Genomic DNA, 27,745 nt, shown 5'->3' on the forward strand with positions numbered 1-27,745 from the left:
AAATTTTGTTGAATTAATAGAGCGGCTCAAAAGTCCATAACCGGATACTCATTTTAACACATAATTAAATACACATACACATAAAATAAGTGTATCATATTCTCTCTATTCTATTATTGGAACTAAAAGTTATGAACTCATGATCGGAGCCGCTTTGTTGACATGACGTCACACTTAAAAATGTCACAATGCTAATGCATCACAATGTAAAACAACACGTCACAATACACAATCATATACCCAACGTCATAAAGTGAGAAATGAAACATGCACAAAGCATTTTTTACATTTATTTAATGCTTGAGGGTCAAACTAAAACTCTACTGACTGAACAAAAATGCTAACGCAGCAATTTTGTAAGATAAAGACGGATCAACTTTATATTATGTGTTCCTTAAGGGTGCAAAACACAGTTTTATATGTAACGTTATAAGGACGTTTTCAGATGAGGGGCAAGCAAAACTGACCCCTATAAAAATAAATTGTTAAAATATGTTACATATATATTTATATATCAATAGAAAGATAAAATCGTGAATTTTGTAAATATTTAAAAATAATGCACATGTAACTTAATGCTAGAATTTATTTGGCACTCAAAACATGCGGAAAATAGACAAAAGGATGCCTCTAAATGCAGTACACCCATGCATTTTAGGCTCCCCCTAAAAGCAGAATGCAACCAAACCAGCCAGTTTTATTTCTGTACATTTTCAAGAACAAGTCCTTAGGCATCATTTCATAGTATTTTCAGGGTACATTCGCCAGCTTTTTAAAGAGCTATGTCACCCGCTAAAAAATTCATGAAATTCTGCATGTGTAAAATCGGGATGTTTTTGGAGTTATCGCCCTTTATTTTAGAGTCTCACAAAATTAATTTTTAAAATTTTTCTACATACTTTTTTCATGTATTCGAAAGATAATTCACTATATTATGCAACTGACAGTTTAAAAATTTGATTTTCATGTATACTGCATAAAAATAGCAGGAAAATCCCTACCCATCATGCTTTTCCCCAGAGAAAAACCCCCTGGATTTTATACGAAACTGTGTTTAGCTACCTTAAAGGAAATAAAATATTTTTGTATGCCACTTTTTAATGCTTTGATGCAAAGAGGAGAATATTACAAACATTTTGGTGTACACAAAGTTAAATTTAGTGAAAAAATGGCCGAGATATTGTCATTTAGGTAGGATGTGTCAAATACAAAGATAGACCTTTCGAACACGACTGTGCAGTTCAAAATTCAAAACTGACTTTCCACTTACTTTGTTTAATGAATTGAACATAACCAATGGTACTGTGCATTTGATACTGATGACAAACAAATTTTTAAAAAATAATTTCACACCCCCCCCCACCCGTCTAAAACAATTTCGGATACTTTACACAATTGTCTATTTGAATTATGCACACATGTGAAATCATTTCATATGAAATTTTGTTGAATTAATAGAGCGGCTCAAAAGTCCATAACCGGATACTCATTTTAACACATAATTAAATACACATACACATAAAATAAGTGTATCATATTCTCTCTATTCTATTATTGGAACTAAAAGTTATGAACTCATGATCGGAGCCGCTTTGTTGACATGACGTCACACTTAAAAATGTCACAATGCTAATGCATCACAATGTAAAACAACACGTCACAATACACAATCATATACCCAACGTCATAAAGTGAGAAATGAAACATGCACAAAGCATTTTTTACATTTATTTAATGCTTGAGGGTCAAACTAAAACTCTACTGACTGAACAAAAATGCTAACGCAGCAATTTTGTAAGATAAAGACGGATCAACGTTATATTAAGGGTGCAAAACACAGTTTTATATGTAACGTTATAAGGACGTTTTCAGATGAGGGGCAAGCAAAACTGACCCCTATAAAAATAAATTGTTAAAATATGTTACATATATATTTATATATCAATAGAAAGATAAAATCGTGAATTTTGTAAATATTTAAAAATAATGCACATGTAACTTAATGCTAGAATTTATTTGGCACTCAAAACATGCGGAAAATAGACAAAAGGATGCCTCTAAATGCAGTACACCCATGCATTTTAGGCTCCCCCTAAAAGCAGAATGCAACCAAACCAGCCAGTTTTATTTCTGTACATTTTCAAGAACAAGTCCTTAGGCATCATTTCATAGTATTTTCAGGGTACATTCGCCAGCTTTTTAAAGAGCTATGTCACCCGCTAAAAAATTCATGAAATTCTGCATGTGTAAAATCGGGATGTTTTTGGAGTTATCGCCCTTTATTTTAGAGTCTCACAAAATTAATTTTTAAAATTTTTCTACATACTTTTTTCATGTATTCGAAAGATAATTCACTATATTATGCAACTGACAGTTTAAAAATTTGATTTTCATGTATACTGCATAAAAATAGCAGGAAAATCCCTACCCATCATGCTTTTCCCCAGAGAAAAACCCCCTGGATTTTATACGAAACTGTGTTTAGCTACCTTAACAAACGCAGGATTTCAAGACGTAAAGACCAGGTAGGCTTTCCAAAAAAATATTGAAATGATAACATTTGATTTCTTTTACAAAAATAAAGAACGCAAGCAAACATATTAGGACCTAATTTTTCTAACCTTGGATATCCACCATGTATTAAATACTCTGATATTAATCTGAAGCATTTTAGAGAAGAAGAGGATTTACCGAGAGAATTTTTCAAAAATATTATTAACTAAGCAGTCATTAATTAATGAAGATTGCAATAAGGTCCATGAGGACAAGAATTTTTTTAACAAAAAAGTGAATACTAAAGATACCGATAAATGCTCTGGTGGAAAGGTGTATTTTATCATTTGAAATAGAGAAACTATTGAAAATAAATTTAATACCGTCTAGAATTTTTCAGAATCAATTTTTATAGAACAAAAACAAAGGAAGGGAACCCTTCAGGAAAAAGAAAAGGTCATTTATTAGGACACACTCCGCTCTTACATATTGGGACTTAAACGTGAAAATGATGTCCAAGTATACTGAGTATTATTAAAGTGTACTAATATCATTCTTCAATTGCTTAATCATCTCTTAAATGAGCACCAAGCTAATAAGCTGTAATAAATTTTCTCTCTATTAGATATCTGTTCATGTTAAACATACGCATTTGCACTAAGAAGTTACTTTAATTAAAAATAAGTATTTATTAGAATTGGTCATTATATTCTGAAAAAAAATAAAATCTTTCTCTTTGAAATTTTGTGAAGTTAGATTACTATCTTTTTTTTTTAAACACAGATTTTATGTATAGACAAAAAAAAAGTTATAATTAACTTCAAATCGTATTCTTACTGTTTAAACTACACGTTTTAGTTCACCGCTATTTATATACTAGTAGATATTTTATTTTATTTTTTTGCTTCTGTAACTTTTCTTAATTAACTTCGTTTGATAATAAGTTCAGTTGCAAAACAATAAGAATGCATTTATATGCATGCTTACAAATACATCAAGTTCACAGACTTAAATTGTTACATTAAGTTCCAGCTACGTGTATGCTTTGGAACATTATCATAAATATACTAGTACTGTTAATTATCATCATTAACTACTGCTTCAAACTGTAACACGTTTTTCTATGGACACACATTTGGTACTCTATACATTTAGAAATCACACACAACAGGTGGCCACTGGCAAACAATACATCCATTGTTTCAACACTTGTATATAAGCGTCATTATTTCATTGAGTCTGCACAAAGTCTTCAACATTGTAAAATATGCAGACCTTCGTATTTGTTGCTGTTGCCTTGTCCGTTGCTTGTTTGGTCGAAAGCAGGAACTACGGTCTTGCTGGAGGACTGGGGAGAGCCAAAAACGCCACCCCACAAACCCAGCGACTCGTGGACTCCGTGAGTATTACATTTGGAAAGTTTAAATTTCTTTACATCTTATTTTTGTGAATATTTTGTAATGAATTCCCTGTATTGATGCCGACAGGTGCGAGATGAGATTATTGGTCAGCTCCCTCTGGGGTACGACAGGGAGCAGCCCTTACAGCTTACCGCTGTGTCATACAGAGAACAGGTCGTCGCCGGAGTGAACTACTTCATCAAGGTCGGCCCAAACACTTTCAACTATAATACTCTGCATATTGATAACCTTGAATTAAAAAACTTATTGGGTTTTTGGCGTTTTATATTTAGTAATCTGTATATCACTTTAAACAAATGAAAAATACCTAAACTCACACTGAAAAACAGCTTTCTTCGTTAAAGGATTTAAATGTCATATTTTGATTTACAAATCGTAAGTTAAATGAAACAATTGTTCGCCATTCCACCTACATGTATATACGTCATTAATTCCAATGTATTTCAGGTTGAGACCGGATTCAACAGATACATCCACGTCAGGATCTACAAAGACTTGAGAGGCGATGCTTCCGTCACCAGTGTCCAGTTAGAGAAGTCTCTCGCAGATCCTATTGAATACTTCTAAACAAAATGTGTGGCTCATTTCGCTTTTATTTTTGTATATGCGGAAATCATCTTTACTCAAAATAAATATCTCTTTTTAAAAAAAAGATGCTTTTATCGTTATATATTTTAATCAATATATTTTGTAAAAAAAAAAAAAAAAAAAAAAAAAAAAAAAAATCAGTGTTAGGTCTATCATACCTTTATCTGAAAAAGCAAGTTTCCATTTATTTGAATGAGAGGACTTGATTTCTAATATGTGATCAAGATTAATATCGTCACAATGCTTTATTGTTCACATTTTATTAGGAGGGGAGATAAAATACAAGTTCAGCTACAGACATTTTGAAATAAATGAAACAAAAATGACATATTGCATTAAGGATCATCGGAAACCAAGTTCCATAAAGTCTTATAATCGCAGCAAAAGCGGATAATATTTTCGAGCCCGGTGTTCATTTGATGTACCGTATATCCGGTATTTTTGGCGATTTCTATAAGAAACTTTTTTAAAAATTTCAAAAAATGACGGACGCAAATTAAAAATGCTACATAGTTTCTCCCATTTTCGTGAATTTTTTGACACGCAAAAAAACGGTTATATATACGTTATTTCTAAAATCCCAAGTTGTTTTCACAACAAATATCACAATAAATCTCCAAAAAAGGTTTGAATGACATTTTTATCATTACTGGAACATCTTTTTTTAAATGCCTCGTAATATTTTTATGCATGAGTGACTTTAACTCCGAAATAAAATAAGACGATGACAAGCAACTTCGAAACTTCAAAATATGCAGCCGTTAATGTATAACCTTATGGTGGCATACTTTTGCCCCTTGTGTGCAATTTATTTTTACTTCAAATATATCGACATGCAAGATAAATATGTTAACATGAAACATTGATATATCAACATGCAACATAAATGTGTCGGCATATGTTTAAATCTATAAAAAAAAACTGTCTTTAAGCTCCGTTACATAGGCCCATAAAGTTGCATTCTGTTTTGAGCTTTCTTCGTTAGGTGTCTTTTTTAGAAAAAAATGGGATTTGTACTGAAGCTATTTAGAGCATATTAGTTTAGTGGAAAATATGTCAATGCTAAAAGTTTCATGATTTTATGATACAGAGTAGTAAATTAAGTTGGTATGGGACACCTCAATATTGTGACGTACTTCCTATCGTAATAAACAATAAAAACAAGTATAATTCTATAAAAAATTCTATTTACCAATAAATTTGCATAACTGCGTAGCGCAATGGGTGAGAGCATTATTACGATTCTGTAAGTCATGAATTCGAATCCCGCTTGGGCTTTTACATTCTTAACCTGTCCAAAACTTTTTTTTAAAATCTTAACATGTCCAAAAATTGTTAAACAGATTGGTCAAATATCGCAAAATTTGATAATGCTAAACCGGTGAAAGTATTTTGATTATAATTAACTTAAAAACATATTGATATCGACAGGTGTCCCACGCCACCTTAAAATAATGTATTTCAATTCATCGATATCTTTAATTCGTAATAGAAGCCAATTTAGTAAAAAAAAATTGAAAATATAATGTGGCTTTTTCGTTTACCTATAATACAAAAGGAATTTTCTGTCAAATGATAAAAACAGAAACTGTATGATGAACATAAAACTTAAAACCAATGATCTGGTGTTGTGAATTTTTATCGAATGTATTTAACGATCCTGAAGATATGTTTTGTGGAATCTAGAAAAGTAAATTAAAAAAAACATGCATTGAAGTAGTCTTTTTTCTTAATCTTCAATCGTTTTAAATATTTAAAAAATGAATGTGTGGTCATATCTAATACATAAACATATCAATTTTTAAATTTTTAACCATTGTATATTTATATGCGTTTCTTGTTTATTAATTGATAATACATGTAAATGTGCAAATGCTTGTAGGCGTATTGAATATATGTTTATTTTCTTTACAAAAAAAAAAATTCTATATGTTCGCTTTTTTTGTATATAAAATATTACGTGGTTTTCATAACTTAAATTGCTAAAAGTCATATCAATACATTAACACAAACACGAGCGTATCATTCTTTAACAAAAGATACAATTTATATATATATATTTTAAAATCGATATTCAGAGACGATATAATCTATAGTTTTATAACACAATTTTAAAGCTAAATTTGTATTTTTGGTTCTTTACTAAATAACTATGTAATGCTTATAAAATCATACCTAAGCATTCATAAAGTATGTGTGATTCCTAATCTGACCACCCAGCAAGTCTCTTAATAACCGAGACTTGACGAGTGCAATAGTTATTAGATGACATCATAAATATAAACACTTGAAGGCAATGAATAATTATAACTCAACGATTTACACGAGCGTTTCATTCTTTAACAAAAGATACAATTTTCATATATTTTCTTTAAAATAGATCTTCAGAGACGATATAATCTATAGTTTCATATCAAATATGTGATGATGTTCGATGCGAACTGCCAGCAATGCACTACATGTATTTCATATATAGAATTCTTGTCACGTGTCAAGTATACTGAGTATTAAGCCCATACATGTCTGTTATGCATCCAGATTGATGGGTCGGACACCTTTATATTACATACATTGTATATTATTCTTAATAAGTTTATCAGAAAAGTACAGAAATCATTCTTCAATTGCTTAATCATCTCTTAAAAGTGTTGACTGCCGGGAAGCTAATTAGATGAAATAAAATTTCTCTCTATTCAATATTTGTATTTGTTTATGTTAAACATACGTATTTGCACTAAGAAGTTACTTTAATTAAAAAATAGGATTTGTTAGAATTGGTCATTATATTCTGAAAAAAATCTTTCGCTTTGAAATTATGTATTATTATGAAGTTAGATTAATTTATAAAAAAAAAAAAAAAAAACACACACAAAGATTTATGTATAAATCAAAAATTTCTTAAACAGTTAACTTCAAATCGTATTCGAACTGTTTAAACTACAAGTTTTTTTTCACCGCTATTTATATACAAGAACCAAGAAGCATGATCATATCACACTGGTGCTGATTGCTCTTCATTGGTTGCCAGTGGAATTTCGAATTCAATACAAACTAGTTTTGACTGTTTTCAAGGCTTTGCAAGAGAAGTCACCGGCATACATTTCAGAACCTTGTTGAAGTATATTTTCCATCAAGATCACTTCGATAAGAGAACTCGAGATTTCTGGTTTAGCCCAAGGCACGTACCAAAGTTTATGGAAATCGGCGTTTCGATGTCAGTGCAGCTGAACTCTGGAACAGTCTTCCCGCAGTTTTAAGACTCGAAGAAAATCTGATCACTTTTAAAAAGTTACTCAAGACACATATTTTTAAATTAGCGTTTTATAATTGACCCTTTCATCAGTTTAATTAGATCTGCAGTCTTTAATCTGTGCTGAAATTGTTTTATGAATATTTTAAAAACTGTTTAGCCTATTTTCTATACGTAAACCTCTTTTTATAGATTTATATGCCTATAATAACTCAATCAATTTTATTTGTGTATGCTCATTGTGTAGTTTTAACTTATTATGTAAAGCGCTTTAGAGTACTATTATTATATTTAGCGCTATATAAATGTTATAATAATAATAATTAATATACTAGTAGATTTTTTTTATTTTGCGTGTATAATTTTTCTTAATTAACTTCTTTTGATACTAAGTTAAGTTACAAAACAATAAGAATGCATTTATATGCATGCCTACAAATACATCGAGTTCACAGAAGTAAAATGTTACATTTAGTTACAGCTACATGTACGCTTTGGGACATTATTATAAATTAAAGTACTGTTAATTTGTTATCATCATAAACTACTGCTACAAACTGTAACATGTTTTTCACTTGACACACATTTGGTGCTCTATACATGTAGAAATCACACACAACAGGTGGCCAGTGGCAAACAATACATCCATTGCTTCAACACTTGTATATAAGCGTCGCTATTTCATTGAGTCTGCACAAAGTCTTCAACATTGTAAAACATGCAGACATTCGTATTTGTTGCTGTTGTCTTGTCCGTTGTTTGTTTGGCCGAAAGCAGCGGACTTACTGGAGGACTAGGTAGAACAAAAAACGCCACCCCACAAACCCAGCGACTCGTGGACTCCGTGAGTATTACATTTGGAAAGTTTAAATTTCTTTACATCTAATTTCTGTGAATTTATTGTACTGAATTCCCTGTATTGTTGCCAACAGGTGCGAGATGAGATTATTGGTCAGCTCCCTCTGGGGTACGACAGGGAGCAGCCCTTTCAGCTTACCGCCGTGTCATACAGAGAACAGGTTGTCGCCGGAAAGAACTACTTCATCAAGGTTGGCCAAAACATTTTCAACCATAATACTCTGCATATTTATAACCTTGAATTAGAAAACTTAGTGGGGTTTTTTTTTGGCGTTTTATATTTAGTAATCTGTTTATTACTTTAACAAATGAAAAATACCTAAACTCACACTGAAAAACAGCTTTCGTCGTTAAAGGATTTAAATGTCATATTTTGATTTACAAATCGTAAGTTAAATGAAACAATTGTTCGCCATTCCACCTACATGTATATACGTCATTAATTCCAATGTATTTCAGGTTGAGACCGGATTCAAAAGGTTCATCCACGTCAGGATCTACAAAGACTTGAGAGGTGGTACTTCCGTCACCAGTGTCCAGTTAGAGAAGTCTCTCGCAGATCCTATTGAATACTTCTAAACAAAATGTGTGGCTCATTTCGCTTTTATTTTTGTATATGCAGAAATCATCTTAACTCAAAATAAATATCATTTTAAAAAAAGATGCTTTTATCGTCATATTTTAATCAACATATTTTGTAAAAAAAAAAATCATTGTTAGGTATATCATATGTTTATCTGAAAAAGCGAGTTTCCATCTATTTGAATGAGCGGACTTGATTTCTAATATGTAATCAAGATTAATACCATCACAATGCTTTATTGTTCACATTCTATTTGAAGGGGAGATAAAATACAAGTTGCTACAGACATTTCGAAATAAATGAAACAAAAATGACATATTGCATTAAGGATCATCGGAAACCAATATTCCATAAAGTCTTATAATCGTAGCAAAAGCGGATAGTCTTTTCGAGCCTGGTGTAATTTGATGAAACGTATATCCGGTATTTTTGTATTATTTTTGTATTTTCTGTATTATAATCTATAAGAAACTTTTAAAATCGCAAAAATGACTGACGCAAATTAAAAAATGCTACAGAGTTTCCCCAATTTCCGCGAATTTTGTTACACGCGAAAAAAACGGTTATATACGGTATATCTAAAATCCCATGTTGTTTTCACAACAAATATCATAAATCTCAAAAAAGGTTTGAATTTCATCTTCATCATTGCTGGAACATCTTTCTTTTTAATGCCTCGTTATATTTATATGTATGGGTGACTTTAACTCCGAAATAAAATATGACTATGACAAGCAATTTTGAGACTTCAAAATATGCAGACGTTAATGGTTAACATTATGGTGGCATACTTCTGCCCCTTGTGGGCAAGTTGTTTTTTCATTAAATATGTCGACATGCAAGATAAATATGTTAACATGAAACATAAATATGTTAACATGCAACATAAATATTTCGACATCTGTTAAAATTTAAAAAAAAATTGTCTTTAGGCTTCTTTACATAGGCCCAATACGTTGCATTTCTGTATTGAGCTTTCTTCGTTAGGTGTCTAAAATGGGATTTGTACTGAAGCTATTGAGAGCATACAAGTTTAGTAGAAAATATGTCATTACTAAATAGTTTCATGATTTTATGACACAGAGTTTTAAATTAAGTTGGTACGGGACACCTCCCCACTGTGGCGCACTTCCTATCGAAATAAACAATAAAAACATCTATAATTCTATAATTTCTTTTTTTACCAATAAATTTGCATAACTGCGTAGCGCAATAGGTGAGAGCATTATTACGATTCTGTAAGTCATGAGTTCGAATCCCGCTTGGGTTTTTAAATTCTTAACCTGTCCAAAACTTTTAAAATCTTTACATGTCAAAACAATCTAAAAACAGATTTGTCAAATATCGCAAAATTTGAAAATGCTACACCGGTGCAGTGAAAGTAATTTGATTATGATTATGAAAACATATTGATATCGACAGGTGCCCCATGCCACCTTAAAATAATGTATTTCAATTCATCGATATCTTTAATTTGTAATAGAAGCCAATTTAGTATAAAAAAAAACCAAAAAATTGAAAATATAATGTGGCTTTTTCGTTTACCTATAATACAAAAGGAATTTTTTGTCAAATGATAAAAACAGAAATTGTATAATGAACATAAAACTTAAAACCAATGATCTGGTGTTGTAAATTTTTATCGAATGTATTTAACGGTCCTGAAGATATGTTTTGTGGAATCTAAAAAGTGAATAATAAAAAATACATAGAAGTAGTCTTTTTTCTTAATCTCCAATCGTTTTAAATATCTAAGAAATGAGTGTGTGGTCATATCTAATGCATAAACATGTCAATTTTTTAAATTTTTAACTATTGTAAATTTATATGCGTGTCATGCTTATTGATTGATAATACATGCAAATGTGCAAATGCTTGTAGGCGTATTGAATAAATGATTATTTTCTTTACAAAAAAAAAATTCTATATGTTCGCTTTTTTTGGATATAAAATATTACGTGGTTTTCATAACTTAAATTGCTTAAAGTCATATCAATACATTAACACAAACACGAGCAGATCATTCTTTAACAAAAGATACAATTTGTACATATTTTCTTTAGAATCGATATTCAGAGATGATATAATCTATAGTTTTATATCAAATATCTGATGATGTTCGATGCGAACTGCCAGCAATGCACTAAATGTATTTCACATAGAATTCTTGTCACGTGTCAAGTATACTGAGTATTAAGCCCATACATGTCTGTTATGCATCCAGATTGATGGGTCAGACACCTTTATATTACATACATTGTATATTATTCTTAATAAGTTTATCAGAAAAATACAGAAATCATTCTTCAATTGCTTAATCATCTCTTAAAAGTGTTGACTGCCGGGAAGCTAATAAGATGAAATAAAATTTCTCTCTATTAAATATCTGTATCTGTTTTTGTTAAACATACCTATTTGCACTAAGAAGTTAATTTAATTAAAAATGAGGATTTATAAGATTTGGTCATTATATTCTTAAAAAAAAATCTTTCTTTTTGAAATTATGTGAAGTTAGATTAATTTATTAAAAAAAACACACACACAAAGATTTACTTATAAATCAAAGTTTTCTTAAACACTTAACTTCAAATCGTATTCTTACTGTTTAAACTACAAGTTTTATTTCACCGCTATTCATCATCTTCGCTAGCCAAGGGTTTCCGATACACTACGCTTCTCATTTATGAGAAGCGTAGTGTATCGGAAACCCTTGGCTAGCGAAGATGCTATTCATATACTAGTAGATTATTTTTTTTGGCGTGTATAACTTTTCTTAATTAACTTCTTTTGATTATAAGTTAAGTTACAAAACAATAAAAATGCATTTATATGCATGCTTACAAATACATCGAGTTCACAGAAGTAAAATGTTACATTTAGTTCCAGCTACATGTACGCTTTGAGACATTATTATAAACATACTTGTACTGTACTGTTAATTTGGTATCATCATAAACTGTAACACGTTTTTCTATGGACACACATTTGGTGCTCTATACATTTAGAAATCATACACAACAGGTGGCCAGTGGCAAACAATACATCCATTGTTTCAACACTTCTATATAAGCGTCATTATTTCATCGAGTCTGCACAAAGTCTTCAACATTGTTAAACATGCAGACCTTCGTATTTGTTGTTGTTGCCTTGTCCGTTGCCTGTTTGGCCGAAAGCAGGAGGGATGGACTCGCTGGAGGATTAGGTAGAACAAAAAACGCCACCCTACAAACCCAGCGACTCGTGGACTCAGTGAGTATTACATTTGGAAAGTTTAAATTTCTTTACATCTTATTTCTGTGAATATATTGTAATGAATTCCCTGTATTGTTGCCGACAGTTGCGAGATGAGATTATTGGTCAGCTTCCTCTGGGGTACGACAGGGAGCAGCCACTACAGCTTACCGCTGTGTCATACAGAGAACAGGTCGTCGCCGGAATGAACTACTTCATCAAGGTTGGCCAAAACATTTTCAACCATAATACTCTGCATATTGATAACTTTGAACTAGAAAACTTACTGGGTTTTTTTTTTTTTTTTTTTTTTTTGGCGTTTCATATTTAGTAATCTGTTCATTACTTAAAACAAATGAAAAAGACCTAAACTCACACTGAAAAACAGCTTTCGTCGTTAAAGAATGTCAATGTGTAAAGTTAAATGAAACAATTGTTCGCTAATCCACCTACATACGTCATCAATTCCAATGTATTTCAGGTTGAGACCGGATTTAACAGATACATCCACGTCAGGATCTATAAAGACCTGAGAGGCGATGCTTCCGTCAGCAGTGTCCAGTTAGAGAAGACTCTCTCTGACCCTATTGAATACTTCTAAACAAAATGTGTGGCTCATTTCGCTTTTATTTTTGTATATGCAGAAACCATCTTAACTCAATATAAATATCTTTAAAAAAAAAAGATGCTTTTATCGTCATATTTTAATCAACATATTTTGGTAAAAAAAAAATCATTGTTAGGTATATCATATGTTTATCTGAAAAAGCGAGTTTCCATCTGTTTGAATGAGAGGACTTGATTACTAATATGTAATCAAGATTAATACTATCTCAATGCTTTATTGTTCGCATTTTATTAGAAGAGGAGATAAAATACAAGTTCAGCTACAGACATTTTGAAATAAATGAAACGAAAATGACTTGTTGCATTAAGGATCTAGGAAATATTCCATAAAGTCTTATAATCGAAGCAAAAGCGGACAGTCTTTTCGAGCCTGGTGTTCATTTGATGTACCGTATATCCGGTATGTTTGAAGATTATCTATTTTTTGTATTATTTTCTATAAGGAAACTTTTAAAATCGCAAAAAAATGACTGACGCAAATAAAAAAATGCTACATAGTTTACCACATTTTTGTGGATTTTGTAACACGCGAAAAAAGGTTATATATACGGTATATCTAAAATCCTATGTTGTTTTCACAACAAATATTATAACAAATCTCAAAAAAGGTTTGAATGTCATCTTCATCATTGCTGGAACATCTTTCTTTTAATACCTTGTTATATTTATATGTATGGGTGACTTAAACTCCGAATTAAAATATGACTATGACAAGCAATTTTGAGACTTCAAAATATGAAGCAGTTAATGTATAACCTTATGGTGGCATACTTCTGCCCCTTGTGGGCAAGTTATTTTTACATTACACATGTCGACATGCAAAATAAATATGTTAACATGAAACATTAATATGTTAACATGCAACATAAATATTTCGACATATGTTAAAATTAAAAAAAAACTGTCTTTAGGTTTCGTTACATAGGCCCAATACGTTGCATTTGTGTATTGAGCTTTCTTCGCTAGGTGTCTAAAATGGGATATGTACTGAAGCTATTGAGAGCATACTAGTTTAGTGGAAAATATGTCAATACTAAATAGTTTCATGATTTTATGACACAGAGTAGTAAATTAAGTTGGTATGGGACACCTCCATATTGTGACGTACTTTTTTTTTTAAATAAACAATAAAAACATGTATATTTCTTTAATTTCTTTTTTTACCGATAAATTTGCATAACTGCGTAGCGCAATAGGTGAGAGCGTTATTGCGATTCTGTAAGTCATGAGTTCGAATCCTGCTTGGGCTTTTAAAATCTTAACCTCTCCAAAACTTTTAAAATCTTAACATCATGATGTCAAAACAATTTAAAAACAGATTGGTCAATTATCGCAAAATTTGAAAATGCTAAACTTGTACGGTGGGAGTAATTTGATTATGATTAACTTTAAAACATATTGATATCGACAGGTGTCCCATGCCACCTTAAAATAATGTATTTCAATTCATCGATATCTTTAATTCGTAATAGAAGCCAATTTAGTAAATAAAAAAAGGGAAAATATCATGTGGCTTTTTCGTTTACCTATAATACAAACAGAATTTTTTGTCAAATGATAAAAACAGAAATTGTATGATGAACATAAAACTTAAAACCAATGATCTGGTGTTGTGAATTTTTATCGAATGTATTTAATGATCATGAAGATAAGTTTTGAGGAATCTTAAGAAGTAAATTAAAACACCATGCATGGAAGTAGTCTTTTTTCTTAATTAATTTCCAATCGTTTTAAATATTTAAAAAATGAGTGTGTGGTCATATCTAATACATAAACATGTCAATTTTTAAATTCTTAACCATTGTACATTTATATGCGTTTAATGTTTATTGATTGATAATACATGCAAATGTGCAAACGCTTGTAGGCGTATTGAATATGTTTATTTTCTTTACCAAAAAAAATTCTATATGTTCCCTTATTTTTTTGTATATAAAATATTACGTGCTTTTCATAACTTAAATTGCTAAAAGTCATATCAATACATTAACACAAACACGAGCGGATCATTCTTTAACAAAAGATACAATCTTTATATATATTTTTTAAAATCGATATTCAGAGACGATATAATCTATAGTTTTATATCAAATATCTGATGATGTTCGATACGAACTGCCAGCAATGCACTACATGTATTTCACATAGAATTCTTGTCACGTGTCAAGTATACTGAGTATTAAGCCCATACATGTCTGTTATGCATCCAGATTGATGGGTCGGACACCTTTATATTACATACATTGTATATTATTCTTAATAAGTTTATCAGAAAAATACAGAAATCATTCTTCAATTGCTTAATCATCTCTTAAAAGTGTTGACTGCCGGGAAGCTAATTAGATGAAATAAAATTTCTCTCTATTCAATATTTGTATCTGTTAATGTTAAACATACGTATTTGCACTAAGAAGTTACTTTAATTAAAAATGAGGATTTATTAGAATTGGTCATTATATTCTGCAAAAAATCTTTCTCTCTGAAATTATGTGAAGTTAGATTAATTTTAAATAAAACACAAAGATTTATGTATAAATCAAAAATTTCTTAAAAAGTTACCTCCAAATCGTAATCATTTAAGTTTTATTCGTTTGATGAGATATCGGCGCTTCTGATTGGTCGAAAAATTTCTTTGATTCCTGTATCAATAAAATTTTAGCCGGATCTATTTTTCTCATATGTTCTGATTTAACACTATTTATAGAACGGGAATTTCCAAAATCAACACTGTCATCAAAATGTAAAGTTGTGTCTGTTTTATTGTCAGCAAACAAAATACAACTTTATAAACATAAAAACTTGAAAGTTTAACCTTCAAAAATAAACAAAACACATTATTTGATTCACGAAATAGAAAATTAGGCATCTTCTCACGATTTCGTCTGCTTGAGTTCAATCAACATTTACAGCGAGGCTGGCTGTTCCTTTTCCATGAATATTAAAACGAACATATAGGCCTAAACACTTTCACCGTAACACTGCTGTTTAAATTTGGTAACGATAATTTTTAAATTTACACACGTACATGATCGGTCATCAGAATAAGCATCGTAAAAAAAAGCTATGATCAATGCATCAACTCCTTCGGCGCATTCCAAGGGGCAGATATACCATTTAAGTACATCACTGGCTATCTAGTTATCACAACGTTTACAAAAGTCGCTTATACATACTATTCTTTGTCGACATATCAACTATCTTCGTCTACGATCGCCACTCCGTAGACGGCAAAGTCCAGATGCATATTCATGCGATCTCAAACGAAAACTAGTTTTAATACGAGTTTTTCTGCACAGTGAATAATATCACAAGCTATCAGATGTATTTTCCTTTCGTTTTCAATTCAGCCGGTTCAAATTTTAACTCACTATTTGTGTTTAATCCAATAAATTCAGCTCAATGCCTCTGCATCAGCTGAAGGCGCATCCATTTTGAATATTGTTGCTGTTGTTGTTTTGTATTCATACGTGCCGCTTCATTTACATTATTTACATTTTTGATCAATGACACTTCACATTTTTTTATTTGAAAATGTTTTAATAAATGATAAGAAATGAAGATAATAATTTTTCTATTGATCGACGTATCAAAGAAATAATTGACCGGAAAACATCAATGCACGTAGCGCATTGATGAAGTTTTCCGGTCAGTTTTTTCTTTGATACATCGATCAATAGAAAAAGTATTATCTTCATTTCTTATTCTTACTGGTTAAACTACATGTTTTATTTCATCGCTATTTATATACTAGTAGATTTATTTTTATTTTGCGAGTGTAACTTTTCTTATTTAACTTTTTTTGATTTTAAGTTAAGTTACAAAACAATAAGAATGCATTTAATTTATGCATGTTTACAAATACATCGAGTTCACAGAAGTACAATGTTACATTTAGTTCCAGCTACATGTACGCTTTAAGACACTATTATAAATATACTTGTACTGTTAATTTGTTATCATCATAAACTACGGATACAAACTGTAACATGTTTTTCTATGGACACACATTTGGTGCTCTTTACATTTAGAAATCACACACAACAGGTGGCCAGTGGCAAACAATACATCCATTGTTTCAACACTTCTATATAAGTGTCATTATTTCATTGAGTCTGCACAAAGTCTTCAACATTGTAAAACATGCAGACCTTCGTATTTGTTGCTGTTGCCTTGTCCGTTGTCTGTTTAGTCGAAAGCAGGAACTACGGTCTTGCTGGAGGACTGGGGAGAACCAAAAACGCCACCCTACAAACCCAGCGACTCGTGAACTCCGTGAGTAGTACATTTGGGAAGTTTAAATTTCTTTACATCTTATTTCTTTGAATATATTGTAATGAATTCTCTGCATTAATGCCGACAGGTGCGAGATGAGATTATTGGTCAGCTCCCTCTGGGGTACGACAGGGAGCAGCCCTTACAGCTTACCGCTGTGTCATACAGAGAACAGGTCGTCGCCGGAGTGAACTACTTCATCAAGGTTGGCCAAAACATTTTCAACCATAATATTCTGCATATTAATAACTTTGAATTGGAAAACTTAGATATTTTGGCGTTTTATATTTAGTAATCTGTACATTACTTTAAACAAATAAAAAAAGACCTAAACTCACACTGAAAAACAGCTTTCGTCGTTAAAGAATGTAAATGTGTAAAGTTAAATGAAACAATTGTTCGCTAATCCACCTACATACGTCATCAATTCCAATGTATTTCAGGTTGAGACCGGATTCAACAGATACATCCACGTCAGGATCTACAAAGACCTGAGAGGCGATGCTTCCGTCACCAGTGTCCAGTTAGAGAAGACTCTCTCTGACCCTATTCAATACTTCTAAACATTTCGCTTTATTTTTGTATATGCGGAAATCATCTTAACTCAAAATAAATATCTTTAAAAAAGATGCTTTTATCGTTATATTTTAATCAACATATTTTGTAGAAAAAAAGTTAGGTCTATCATATTTTTATCTGAAAAAGCGAGTTTCCATCTATTTGAATAAGAGGACTTGATTTCTAATATGTAATCAAGCTTAATACCATCACAATGCTTTATTGTTCACATTTTATTAGAAGGGGAGATAAAATACAAGTTCAGCAACAGACGTTTTGAAAAAAATGAAACAAAAATGACATATTGCATTAAGGATCTAGGAATTCAATGTTCCATAAAGTCCTATAATCGGAGCAAAAGCGGAGAGACTTTTCGAGCCTGGTGTTCATTTGATGTACCGTATATCCGGTATTTCTGGTGATTATCTATTTTCTGTATTTATTTCTATAAGAAACTTTAAAAATCGCAAAAAAAATGACTGACGCAAATTAAAAAATGCTACATAGTTTACCACATTTTCGCGAATTTAGTGAAACGAGGTTATATATACGGTATATCTAAAATCCCATGTTGTTTTTACAACAAATATCATAATAAATCTCAAAAAAAGTTTAAATGTCATCTTCATCATCGCTGGAACATTTATTTTTTAATGCCTCGTAATTTTTATATGTATGGGTGACTTTAACTCCGAAATAAAATATGACTATGACAAGCAATTTTGAAACTTCAAAATATGCAGCCGTTAATGAATAACCTTACTTATAAAGTTGGTACGGGACACCTCCATTTTGTGACGTACTTCCTATCGAAGTAAAGTTTAACAATGAAAACATGTATAATTCTATAAAAAAAATTTTACCAATAAATTTGCATAACTGCGTAGCGCAATAGGTGAGAGCGTTATTACAATTCTGTAAGTCATGAGTTCGAATCCTGCTTGGGCTTTTAAAATCTAAACCTCTCCAAAACTTTTAAAATCTAAACATGTCAAAACAATTTCAAAACAGATTGGTCAAATATCGCAAAAATTAAAAATGCTAAACCGGTGCAGTGAAAGTAATTTGATTATGATTAACTTTAAAACATATTGATATCGACAGGTGTCCCATGCCACCTTAAAATAATGTATTTCAATTCATCGATATCTTTAATTCGTAATAGAAGCCAATTTAGTAAAAAAAAAAATTTTTGCAACTGCACATGAAGAGTGTACCATATAACATAACGATTGAGTTTCGCTCTTTATGAAATGAGACTATCATATATCATATAAAGATTTATTCATAGCATAAATAATGAATAAACTACTGCACATAATGATCTTACGACATAACGTAATGATGTTACCACTTCATATAAAGATTTTACCCCTGAATATAATGGCAAAATAAAGGTATATAATGATGTTACCACTGTATATAATGTTACCACTGCATGTAATGATATTACCACTGCATATAATGATATCACTGTTGCATATAAATGAAATACCAGTTCATATAATATAAAATTGACCATAAATCAGCTATGGCGTTCCATATATGATGAACATAAAACTTAAAACCAATGATCTGGTGTTGTGAATTTTTATCGAATGTATTTAACGATTCTGAAGATATGTTTTGTGGAATCTAGAAAAGTAAATAAAAAAAACATGCATTGAAGTAGTCTTTTTTCTTAATCTTCAATCGTTTTAAATATTTAAAAAATGAGTGTGTGGTCATATCCAATACATAAACATATCAATTTTTAAATTTTTAACCATTGCACATGCTTATTGATTGATAATACATGTAAATGTGCAAATGCGTGTAGGCGTATTGAATATATGTTTATTTTCTTTGCAAAAAAAAACAACATTTCTTTATGTTCGCTTTTTTTTTGTGGTATATAAAATATTACAGTACGTGGTTTTCATAACTTAAATTGCTAAAAGTCATATCAATACATTAACACAAACACAAGTGATAATGGTTATAAGGCTATAAGATTGTCCTATCCTTAATTTATACATACAGATATTCATTCTACATGTATATATTTTAAATCCAAATTGCTGACTATATCCGTTTAAGATGGCTGGATTGCTATGGCCATTTTCAGACTATATTCATATTCTAACGAGAAAGAGCTCTAAATAAAAGATGTAAGATTTTAAAGCTAAAAATATATTTTTTTTTCTTTACTTAATAACAGTTTAATTCTTATAAAATCATACCTAAGCATTCATAAGGTACGTGTGATTGCTAATTTGCAGACCACACAGCAGGTCTCTTAATAACCGAGACTTGACGAGTGCAGTTATAGTTATTTGATAACATCATAAATATAAACACTTTAAGGCAATGAATAATTATATAACTCAACGATCTACAACGAGCGTATCATTCTTTAACAAAAGATACAATTTATATATATTTTTTTTAAAATCGATATTCAGAGACAATATAATCCATGGTTTTATATCAAATATCTGATGATGTTCGATGCGAACTGCCAGTAATGCACTAAATGTATTTCACATGGGTATATCCCTCTTACTATTTTTAGAATCGATAGGACAACAAAGTAGTGCCTTTAAGCTATACTTGCAGAGAGTATGTACATTTATTTGGACATTTTAAACCAGAATGCTTGACACATGTCAGAAAAGGGGATTTGCAATTTTAAAAACAAGTGTCAAAATTGAATTATGATTTGAAAAAAAAAGAATTGAAATAGTTTGATGTACACCCTTTCCAAAACTGAGAAATTCCCTACTTTTTCTTTCATTTTCAGAGTTTTTCAATACAGACGCATTTTGCCGGAAAACGAATCTGACTTCAAACCACGAAATTTTAACATGAAAGAGACAATTTGATGAGCTTTCATTCAAGAGGTCCCTCGTATGAATCCTAACGTTAACATTACCGCCTATGGAAAATGCATTAGTGGACCCTACCCACATAGAATTCTTGTCACGTGTCATTTTTGACAATAATTTTGCTATTTTCTATTGAAATGATGCATAACCACACTTATTAGGTTTACGATCATTTTCTGTAAAATAAGCATCAATCAGTTTTTCATTCATTACTGGGCAGATGGCGCGGTCATTTTGCAACATGTGCTCTATCCATATCTATCAAAGGTGTTACGTTTAATACCTTACTATAAATAGAAGAGCGGTTTGTTCCAAGTGCACACCGACCTTTACACAATGAACGCCGTGGTTCTACTGATTGCTGGGATGTCTGTCTGTGTGTCTGTACGAGCAGACGACACATACGTAGTTGGCGGGCTTGGTCCCACGAAGTTTGCCACCGAGGAGGTCCAGGACCTTGTCGACTTGGTATTTTCCTTTCTTTCTCTCTCTCTCTCTCTCTCTCTCTCTCTCTCTCTCTCTCTCTCTCTCTCTCTCTCTTTCTTTTGTTTTCTTTTACGTATCCTCACTTTCATCCTATTTTTCATTCTCTTTTTAAATTGATTTTCAAGAACAACATGTAGATCTGCATGTGTGCGTTTAATTTAATTGATTTACTAATTAGAAATGTATTGCTTGGACAGTTGTTGAAATATGCAACAAATTGATACACCCACTGCTGAGATATGTTTTTCTCTACAAGTTTTATTTTTTAAATAATTTTATTTAATCGGTCTAAAAATCTATGTTTTATTTATTGTATTCACTTTGCCTGCTAAATAGACAAAATATCAATTATAATATATTTCAACTCACAGCTTCGAGAAGAAATTATTAGCAAGCTCCCCCTGGGGTACGACCAGGAGAAACCTCTCCCAGAATTCACCGCGCGCTTATACAGGGAACAGGTTGTCGCGGGAACAAACTTCTTTGTTAAGGTGAGTACATTTTGATATTGTAAATGCGTATTGGTATATATATTTTAATTTTTCTTATTTAAAAAGAGGGTCTTTCATTTTTTTCCTGTATCAAATTACACAAATAATTTCATATGTTCTGCTTTTTATGATGTAAAGCAATAATTCACAATTTTATTAGATGAAAGATCAATTATAGTTCAAATAGTGGAAAAACTGTAAATTACAAATTGAATTGCAGGTAGAGACTGGACCACTTCGATTCATTCACGTGAGAATTCACGCCGATCTCACGGGTGAGGCTCACGTGGTTCAGGTGCAGATTGGAAAAACAATGGGAGATTCATTGGAGTATTTCTAGAATGAATATTTTTCTGTATTTAAATTTCTAAGAAATAAAATTCAGTCAATTGTATCATAAACCGTCGTGTTCAATAAAAGTTATGGAGATGCATCCATTTTTAAAAAGTATCCGTCGAATTTTTGTTTCACTTATTAGTTTACACATCTGTTATTCCGGTGAGCGTCATTAAGATGGCTCATTACACCTTGAAATAGTTTCTTAAATAAGCAAAAAATTACTTGATGGGGGTAGATAGCATAAATGATAAGGATATCAGTCAAATAGAGGAAAAATATGCAATTTTGGATAAAGTGGGATAAAAAAAATTATATTTTAATATGAACATTAAAGCCCTATTTCGATTCGAACTCGTTACCGATACATGTACCTTAACCACTGAGCTATGACGATATTCAACCAAATAGATTGATGCAAACAATTTAACAAAACATTTACAAGTGTAGTAAGGTACATTAAAAGCTCAGCGGAAGAATACATTAATTAACAGGTACATGTATGAAAAGTAATGACAACACATTGAATTAATCCCTCGCGGTGCTGTATTTACAAGCAATTAAAACCACATGTTGTCAGGACCAAACACACAGGGTCCAGAGCTGCGGGGTCCATTAATGAGGCTTAGTATTAGTGGTCATTTTATAGTACTTTCCTGTCTTTAGACACGGAAAAGGTTCGTGAAGTTTTCCTTCAATATGATAATAGCAGTTTTAGTTATGAAAAAGAGAGATAAATATCAGTTTGAATCAAAAAGTAATATTCCATGGTTATTGTCATTTACAGAGTAAACAAAGTCTCTGCTGATACTTTATCAGTGCAGACAAACAAATCCGTCAAAATAAATAACTTTAAATTTCCGAATTAATTGACTTTGGTATCTCAATCCGCTCGGATAAATTGGGATATATCTACGCTATCTTCGTGTTTGTGTAAATAAGTAATTTAAACAATGACAGGGATTCTCATTAGTTTAATTTTAAAAAAGATAAACCAGAAGAGACGCAATTTTGAATTTTACATTTATTTTATAATATGTCATTAAGTAAATGTGATAATCATACAATTAAATGAACTGTGAAAATTTAAAAAAAAAAATCACCAACGTTAACAGTTAAAGCAATAATTTAAAGTTATCCACAGAAAAAAACAATACATAACAAAGTAGCCACCTAAGCCACACACAGCCAGAACAATAGCAGAATATCCTTAACATACACGCAGCCCACCTGATCAAAACATGTCTGATAATCACATATCGAAATGCAAAAAAAAAAATGCATTTATTTTTTTATGTTTAACAATTATCCATTAAGACGATTGTGTTTGGATGTTTTGCCCTGTATCAGCAGATGGCTTCACACTAGTTTCCTATCTTTTTCCTGAGGAATCTAAGCGACTGTTGTTTCTTGATGTCTTCCAGTTCCTGCAACAGTTCGCGCTCACGATCACGCAACTTCCGGGTTTCTTCATCTCCGACATTTTTGGCGGACCTTATTTGTCCGAGCTGACCTTTCACTCGATCCAATTCCCTTTTCAGTTTCTCAATTTCCGTCTGGAATTTGGTTTCTATCTCTACACGTCTTTGTTCCTCTTCCGTTGCCCTGTCCTTTTCTTTCTTCAATTCTTCCGCCTTTCTGCGCAGCTTCCCGCGCAGGCCTCCGATATCCGCCTCAAGTTTTTTAATCTCCTTTTCCTTGTTATCAACTATGGACGCCAGGTCGCGATTGATTTTCTCCTTCTCAAATTTCGCCTGCAGTAATTTCTTCTCCAGCTGCAATCTCTTTAACTCTTGCTCTTTTCTGTTGAGGTCGTTCTGCATTTCTTTGATGGTAACCATCTTGTTTTCCAGCGCTTTTCCCGCGGCCTCCAGCGCCATTCTTTCAAACTCCGGCTTCAGTTGCTCCACGGCTAGTTTGACCATTTGTTTTGTGAAACTCCCAACAATCCTATCAGTAAAACCAGAACTGGAATTAGGAATAAAAACTACTAGAATGCTGACTCATAAAAAATGTTTTATCTCAATAATGACTGCTGATAAACTTTTATATCTAAGTTTCAAATAATTAAGAGAGGAACTAGTAAGTTGTAGGAACTTTTTTTTCCAATCTTGATTTTTAATCATTCAATAAAATATACTTAAACTGACTAATAAATTACCCCATGCTTCTCCTAAATTCCTGGAATTCTCTCCCCTCATCTTGAGATAGCTCGTTGATTGCATGGGAAACTCGGTCTTTAAAAAAGTGGAAAATGAAATTCGAATATATTTACGTAAATTGAAAATTGGCCATGTTTCGCACATTCCAATATTTTAAAAGATTTTTGTTTTCGGAGAATAATCTTTTTTCAGTTCAACTCTTTAATTTCATAGCTGCTATCGCATTATATACTGAAAATCATACATGCACCAATGACCTCAAAAGACATTGCAAGGAATAAAACACATACGAGGAGTTCCGTTTCTAGAGACGCTGTGGGCCTCGTCATCCTTGTAACCATGGTACCCGTACGACGCCATTCAGCTTTAAAATTGAAAACAAAAATGGTGATGCCAGAGAGAGAGAGAGAGAGAGAGAGAGAGAGAGAGAGAGAGAGAGAGGTCTGTTAGTTCATTTAACAAGTAAAAAGACATAAAAACCGACATCAAATGAAATTACGAGATAAGAAGCTTTTGAAATGTTAATTCATTATACCGTGTAGCGAATTTAAAAACTTCATTTTCAATCTGCGGAACAGATGTTGGCTGATTTCGTTTTTTGTTCTTTTGGTTTGATCAGACAAATAAATAATACGTCGATAAGGCGTCCTTTCTCTATACAGTCTGTACAGAACTACGATAACTAAATTCCTCACTTTGAATTCAAACATAATACCCATAAATTTACGGTTGTTAAGCATCAATTTCGATTTATTTTTTAAAGATTTAATTTAAAAACAAAACAAAATAACAAAAATCGTACATATAATACAATCAGAATAATGGAACTCAATATGAAAAATAAAATATATATTCCTGTACTGTATTAATTGTTTTCTCAATGTGTACTATAGCAAGGAACATACAGGTCACAGCGTCAAATAAAGGAAAAAATTAACAACTCAAAAAGATTTTTCCAATACAAAAACAGAATTACTTGTATTTCATATAAATCAAATACTTCAAGCGATTGACCGCAGAATATAAGTAAGTACCAAAGAGAAAGATGTCCTCAGACATCCATGAGTTCATTCCCTGACTTACCTCATTCTAGTTGCCTTCTGCCTGTAAATTGGTTAGGGCTCTACTTTCGGGTCCCCGTGAACAATGGCCCCAGAAGCTCCCTTGTTCTTTATCGGCATGAAACCAAAAACGATCGAAGTCCCACAATGGGATTTATTTACCTGCCCGCTTGTTTTTGCCCGCGGTAATCACCTGATTTAAGATCACTGGCTGTTTGATTTGAGATAATTTGGTCATTTATTGCTCAACTTGGACGGGCGTCAAGAAGGATAGGGAGCTCCTTCAGATATCTTCATTTCGGTTCTAGTGCAATCGAAAAAAAAGACCTGCAGAATGTTGGAGAAACGTCAATGAATGGGGTGTCAGTGTCTCTATTTGAAGAGACAATTGACAAGCTTTGGTGATAAAAACGTGGTATAAAATGAATTATGATATTGTTTACGTTTTTAATTTCACCCATATTGCACCGCGTACATACCAGAACATTTACATTTTCAAACCAGCTACAAATTGAAATAATGTTTACTTATAACATTTCTATTATGGAAAACTTAATATGAAATTGCCCATTTTTCGCACAGATTACTATAAATCAAGTATTATTACCGATTTAAACTTTGTATGACCATGATCAATCAATATTTACAGTGCTTTTGAAGTGCTTGGAACAATTTGTTATAAGAAACGCAATTGTTCGCGCGTCACGACGTGTTACCAAAACTTACGTTGTTGCAACATGGACGTACAGTATATGGAACATCTTAATTTGACCATTTGATTTTAATCAACATATTATTTCGAACAACTGACCACACTAAATGTTGATTGATTATAGAAAACAAGGTTTTAATTGATCAGGTGACACAAGGGTAACTCCCCGCTGTTCTTGTGATTGCTCCATACACAGAAAGGGTTGTGTTGATTTTTCTATCTTCTTACATAGTTTTTAATTCTGGGAATAGTTGATGATAAAAATATTATTGCTAAAGATGTCTAATGCAAAAGCTATATAATTGAACACGACAGTACCAAGCTTAATCCATGCAGTTACGCTTAATGTGAACTAGTGATAAACACACTATAGGATGGTAGACAGTTCTGTAATTAAAAGTGTAACAATGTTGTAGACAAATAGGCATCAGAATGGCAGACAGTGCACTGTCAAGTGTAATACTGCTGTTGACAAATTAGCAAATAGGCAACAGAATGGTAGACAGTTCTGTAAAGTATTATAATGTTGTAGACAAATAGGCAACAGAGTGAGAAACAATTCTGTAAAGTGTTACAATGTTGTAGACAAATGGGCAAGGTAGACAGTTCTGTAAGGTGTAACAATGTTGTAGACAAATAGGCAACAGAGTGGTAAACAGTGTACTGTAGAGGGTAACAAATGTTGTAGACAAATAGTCAACAGAATGGTAGACAGTTCTGTAAAGTGTTACAATGTTGTAGACAAATAGTCAACAAAATGGTTAACAATGCACTGTAAAGTGTTACAATGTTGTAGACAAATAGTCAAAAAAATGGTTAACAATGCACTGTAAAGTGTAACAATGTTGTAGACAAATAGTCAACAAAATGGTTAACAATGCACTGTAAAGTGTAACAATGTTGTAGACAAATAGTCAACAAAATGGTTAACAATGCACTGTAAAGTGTTACAATGTTGTAGACAAATAGTCAACAAAATGGTTAACAATGCACTGTAAAGTGTAACAATGTTGTAGACAAATAGTCAACAAAATGGTTAACAATGCACTGTAAAGTGTTACAATGTTGTAGACAAATAGGCAACTGAATGGTTAACAATGCACTGTAAATAGTAACAAGGCTACAGAGTGGTAGTCAGAGAAGTGATAATGGTAATAATGTAGACAAATTGATTTTACCATGAACTGACAATGCCATATATATAAGCTTTTTTATTATCTTTTTTTCTTCAATTTTGTTCTATATAATGAAATTATTTTGATTGTTGACGTTCTGCAGACCAATTCTTTATACATGATAGCCTTTTGTAAAGATATTTCCATGGTTGCCCCAAATTTGCAAGCGAACAATACTTTTTTCCTTAGCTTCCTGAGTTACACAAGAAAACTAATCACTAACAATTGCATAAATTCAAACAAAGCTGCTCAAACGCAATCAAACTTTACTTGGCCTCGTTTATTCTTTTTGGAAAATCCACACTGACATATAACAACAACGACAGATAATTTGAGAATATTTATCATATAAATTAAAGCACACAGATTAATTACATCTGACTCTGTATAATCACCAGTTAAATACAATATAATATGCAATGACATATAGTTATTGTGGTCCACATAAATCAATTGCGTTATAAAGTTACATGTGTTCTTGACAGACAATACCTGCCTGTAACAACCAACATCTGGGTGATAAAGACAATTTATCACTTCCGTCTACTTAGTGCAAGAGGAAGAGAAAGTGTTT

At 31.7% G+C, this 27,745-nt stretch overlaps 4 protein-coding genes and 1 pseudogene across 6 annotated transcripts; 4 read left to right on the forward strand and 1 right to left on the reverse strand.

The window, feature by feature from the left end:
- Positions 1–3,749: 3,749 nt before the first annotated feature.
- On the forward strand, positions 3,750–4,552 carry LOC128160130 (cystatin-A3-like). The gene is made up of 3 exons (XM_052823400.1): positions 3,750–3,892; positions 3,981–4,097; positions 4,362–4,552. Exons 1-3 carry the CDS (start codon positions 3,761–3,763, stop codon positions 4,479–4,481), a joined length of 369 nt encoding a protein of 122 aa, XP_052679360.1. The 5' UTR covers positions 3,750–3,760; the 3' UTR covers positions 4,482–4,552.
- Positions 4,553–8,455: 3,903 nt separating this feature from the next.
- On the forward strand, positions 8,456–13,167 carry LOC128160320 (uncharacterized; annotated as a pseudogene).
- Positions 13,168–17,164: 3,997 nt separating this feature from the next.
- On the forward strand, positions 17,165–17,926 carry LOC128160253 (cystatin-A-like). Its single transcript, XM_052823550.1, has 3 exons — positions 17,165–17,323; positions 17,412–17,528; positions 17,767–17,926. The coding sequence occupies exons 1-3, from the start codon at positions 17,192–17,194 to the stop codon at positions 17,884–17,886; spliced, it is 369 nt and encodes a 122-aa protein (XP_052679510.1). The 5' UTR covers positions 17,165–17,191; the 3' UTR covers positions 17,887–17,926.
- A 3,123-nt stretch (positions 17,927–21,049) lies between these two features.
- On the forward strand, positions 21,050–22,175 carry LOC128160252 (cystatin-A-like). Its single transcript, XM_052823549.1, has 3 exons — positions 21,050–21,216; positions 21,606–21,725; positions 21,946–22,175. Exons 1-3 carry the CDS (start codon positions 21,085–21,087, stop codon positions 22,063–22,065), a joined length of 372 nt encoding a protein of 123 aa, XP_052679509.1. The 5' UTR covers positions 21,050–21,084; the 3' UTR covers positions 22,066–22,175.
- Positions 22,176–23,091: 916 nt separating this feature from the next.
- Positions 23,092–25,465, reverse strand: LOC128159679 (golgin subfamily A member 6-like protein 7). 3 transcript variants are annotated; one of them, XM_052822850.1, is made up of 4 exons: positions 25,307–25,465; positions 24,514–24,587; positions 24,223–24,298; positions 23,092–24,029 (listed from the first exon to the last, which is right to left on the reverse strand). In XM_052822850.1, the coding sequence occupies exons 2-4, from the start codon at positions 24,581–24,583 to the stop codon at positions 23,426–23,428; spliced, it is 750 nt and encodes a 249-aa protein (XP_052678810.1). In that variant the 5' UTR covers positions 24,584–24,587; positions 25,307–25,465; the 3' UTR covers positions 23,092–23,425. The 3 variants fall into 3 exon arrangements, with proteins under 3 accessions (XP_052678810.1, XP_052678811.1, XP_052678813.1); XM_052822851.1 differs by lacking the exon at positions 25,307–25,465 and adding an exon at positions 25,258–25,281; XM_052822853.1 differs by having other exon boundaries at positions 23,094–24,011; positions 25,307–25,464.
- Between the last annotated feature and the right edge of the window lie 2,280 nt (positions 25,466–27,745).

Source organism: Crassostrea angulata, chromosome 8 (assembly GCF_025612915.1).
Source record: "Crassostrea angulata isolate pt1a10 chromosome 8, ASM2561291v2, whole genome shotgun sequence".
NCBI lineage: Eukaryota > Metazoa > Mollusca > Bivalvia > Ostreida > Ostreidae > Magallana > Magallana angulata.

Excerpts from the sequence above, each read along its gene's own strand:
- LOC128160130 (XM_052823400.1), top strand. The coding sequence starts at position 3,761 with ATGCAGACCTTCGTATTTGTTGCTGTTGCCTTGTCCGTTGCTTGTTTG. Across the intron at positions 3,893-3,980 it reads CCCAGCGACTCGTGGACTCC|GTGCGAGATGAGATTATTGG; the intron begins GTGAGTATTACA and ends TGATGCCGACAG. Across the intron at positions 4,098-4,361 it reads GAGTGAACTACTTCATCAAG|GTTGAGACCGGATTCAACAG; the intron begins GTCGGCCCAAAC and ends AATGTATTTCAG.
- LOC128160253 (XM_052823550.1), top strand. The coding sequence starts at position 17,192 with ATGCAGACCTTCGTATTTGTTGCTGTTGCCTTGTCCGTTGTCTGTTTA. Across the intron at positions 17,324-17,411 it reads CCCAGCGACTCGTGAACTCC|GTGCGAGATGAGATTATTGG; the intron begins GTGAGTAGTACA and ends TAATGCCGACAG. Across the intron at positions 17,529-17,766 it reads GAGTGAACTACTTCATCAAG|GTTGAGACCGGATTCAACAG; the intron begins GTTGGCCAAAAC and ends AATGTATTTCAG.
- LOC128160252 (XM_052823549.1), top strand. The coding sequence starts at position 21,085 with ATGAACGCCGTGGTTCTACTGATTGCTGGGATGTCTGTCTGTGTGTCT. Across the intron at positions 21,217-21,605 it reads TCCAGGACCTTGTCGACTTG|CTTCGAGAAGAAATTATTAG; the intron begins GTATTTTCCTTT and ends TTCAACTCACAG. Across the intron at positions 21,726-21,945 it reads GAACAAACTTCTTTGTTAAG|GTAGAGACTGGACCACTTCG; the intron begins GTGAGTACATTT and ends ATTGAATTGCAG.
- LOC128159679 (XM_052822850.1), bottom strand. The coding sequence starts at position 24,583 with ATGGCGTCGTACGGGTACCATGGTTACAAGGATGACGAGGCCCACAGC. Across the intron at positions 24,299-24,513 it reads CTCTAGAAACGGAACTCCTC|ACCGAGTTTCCCATGCAATC; the intron begins GTATGTGTTTTA and ends ACTTTTTTAAAG. Across the intron at positions 24,030-24,222 it reads GAATTTAGGAGAAGCATGGG|TTCTGGTTTTACTGATAGGA; the intron begins GTAATTTATTAG and ends TCCTAATTCCAG.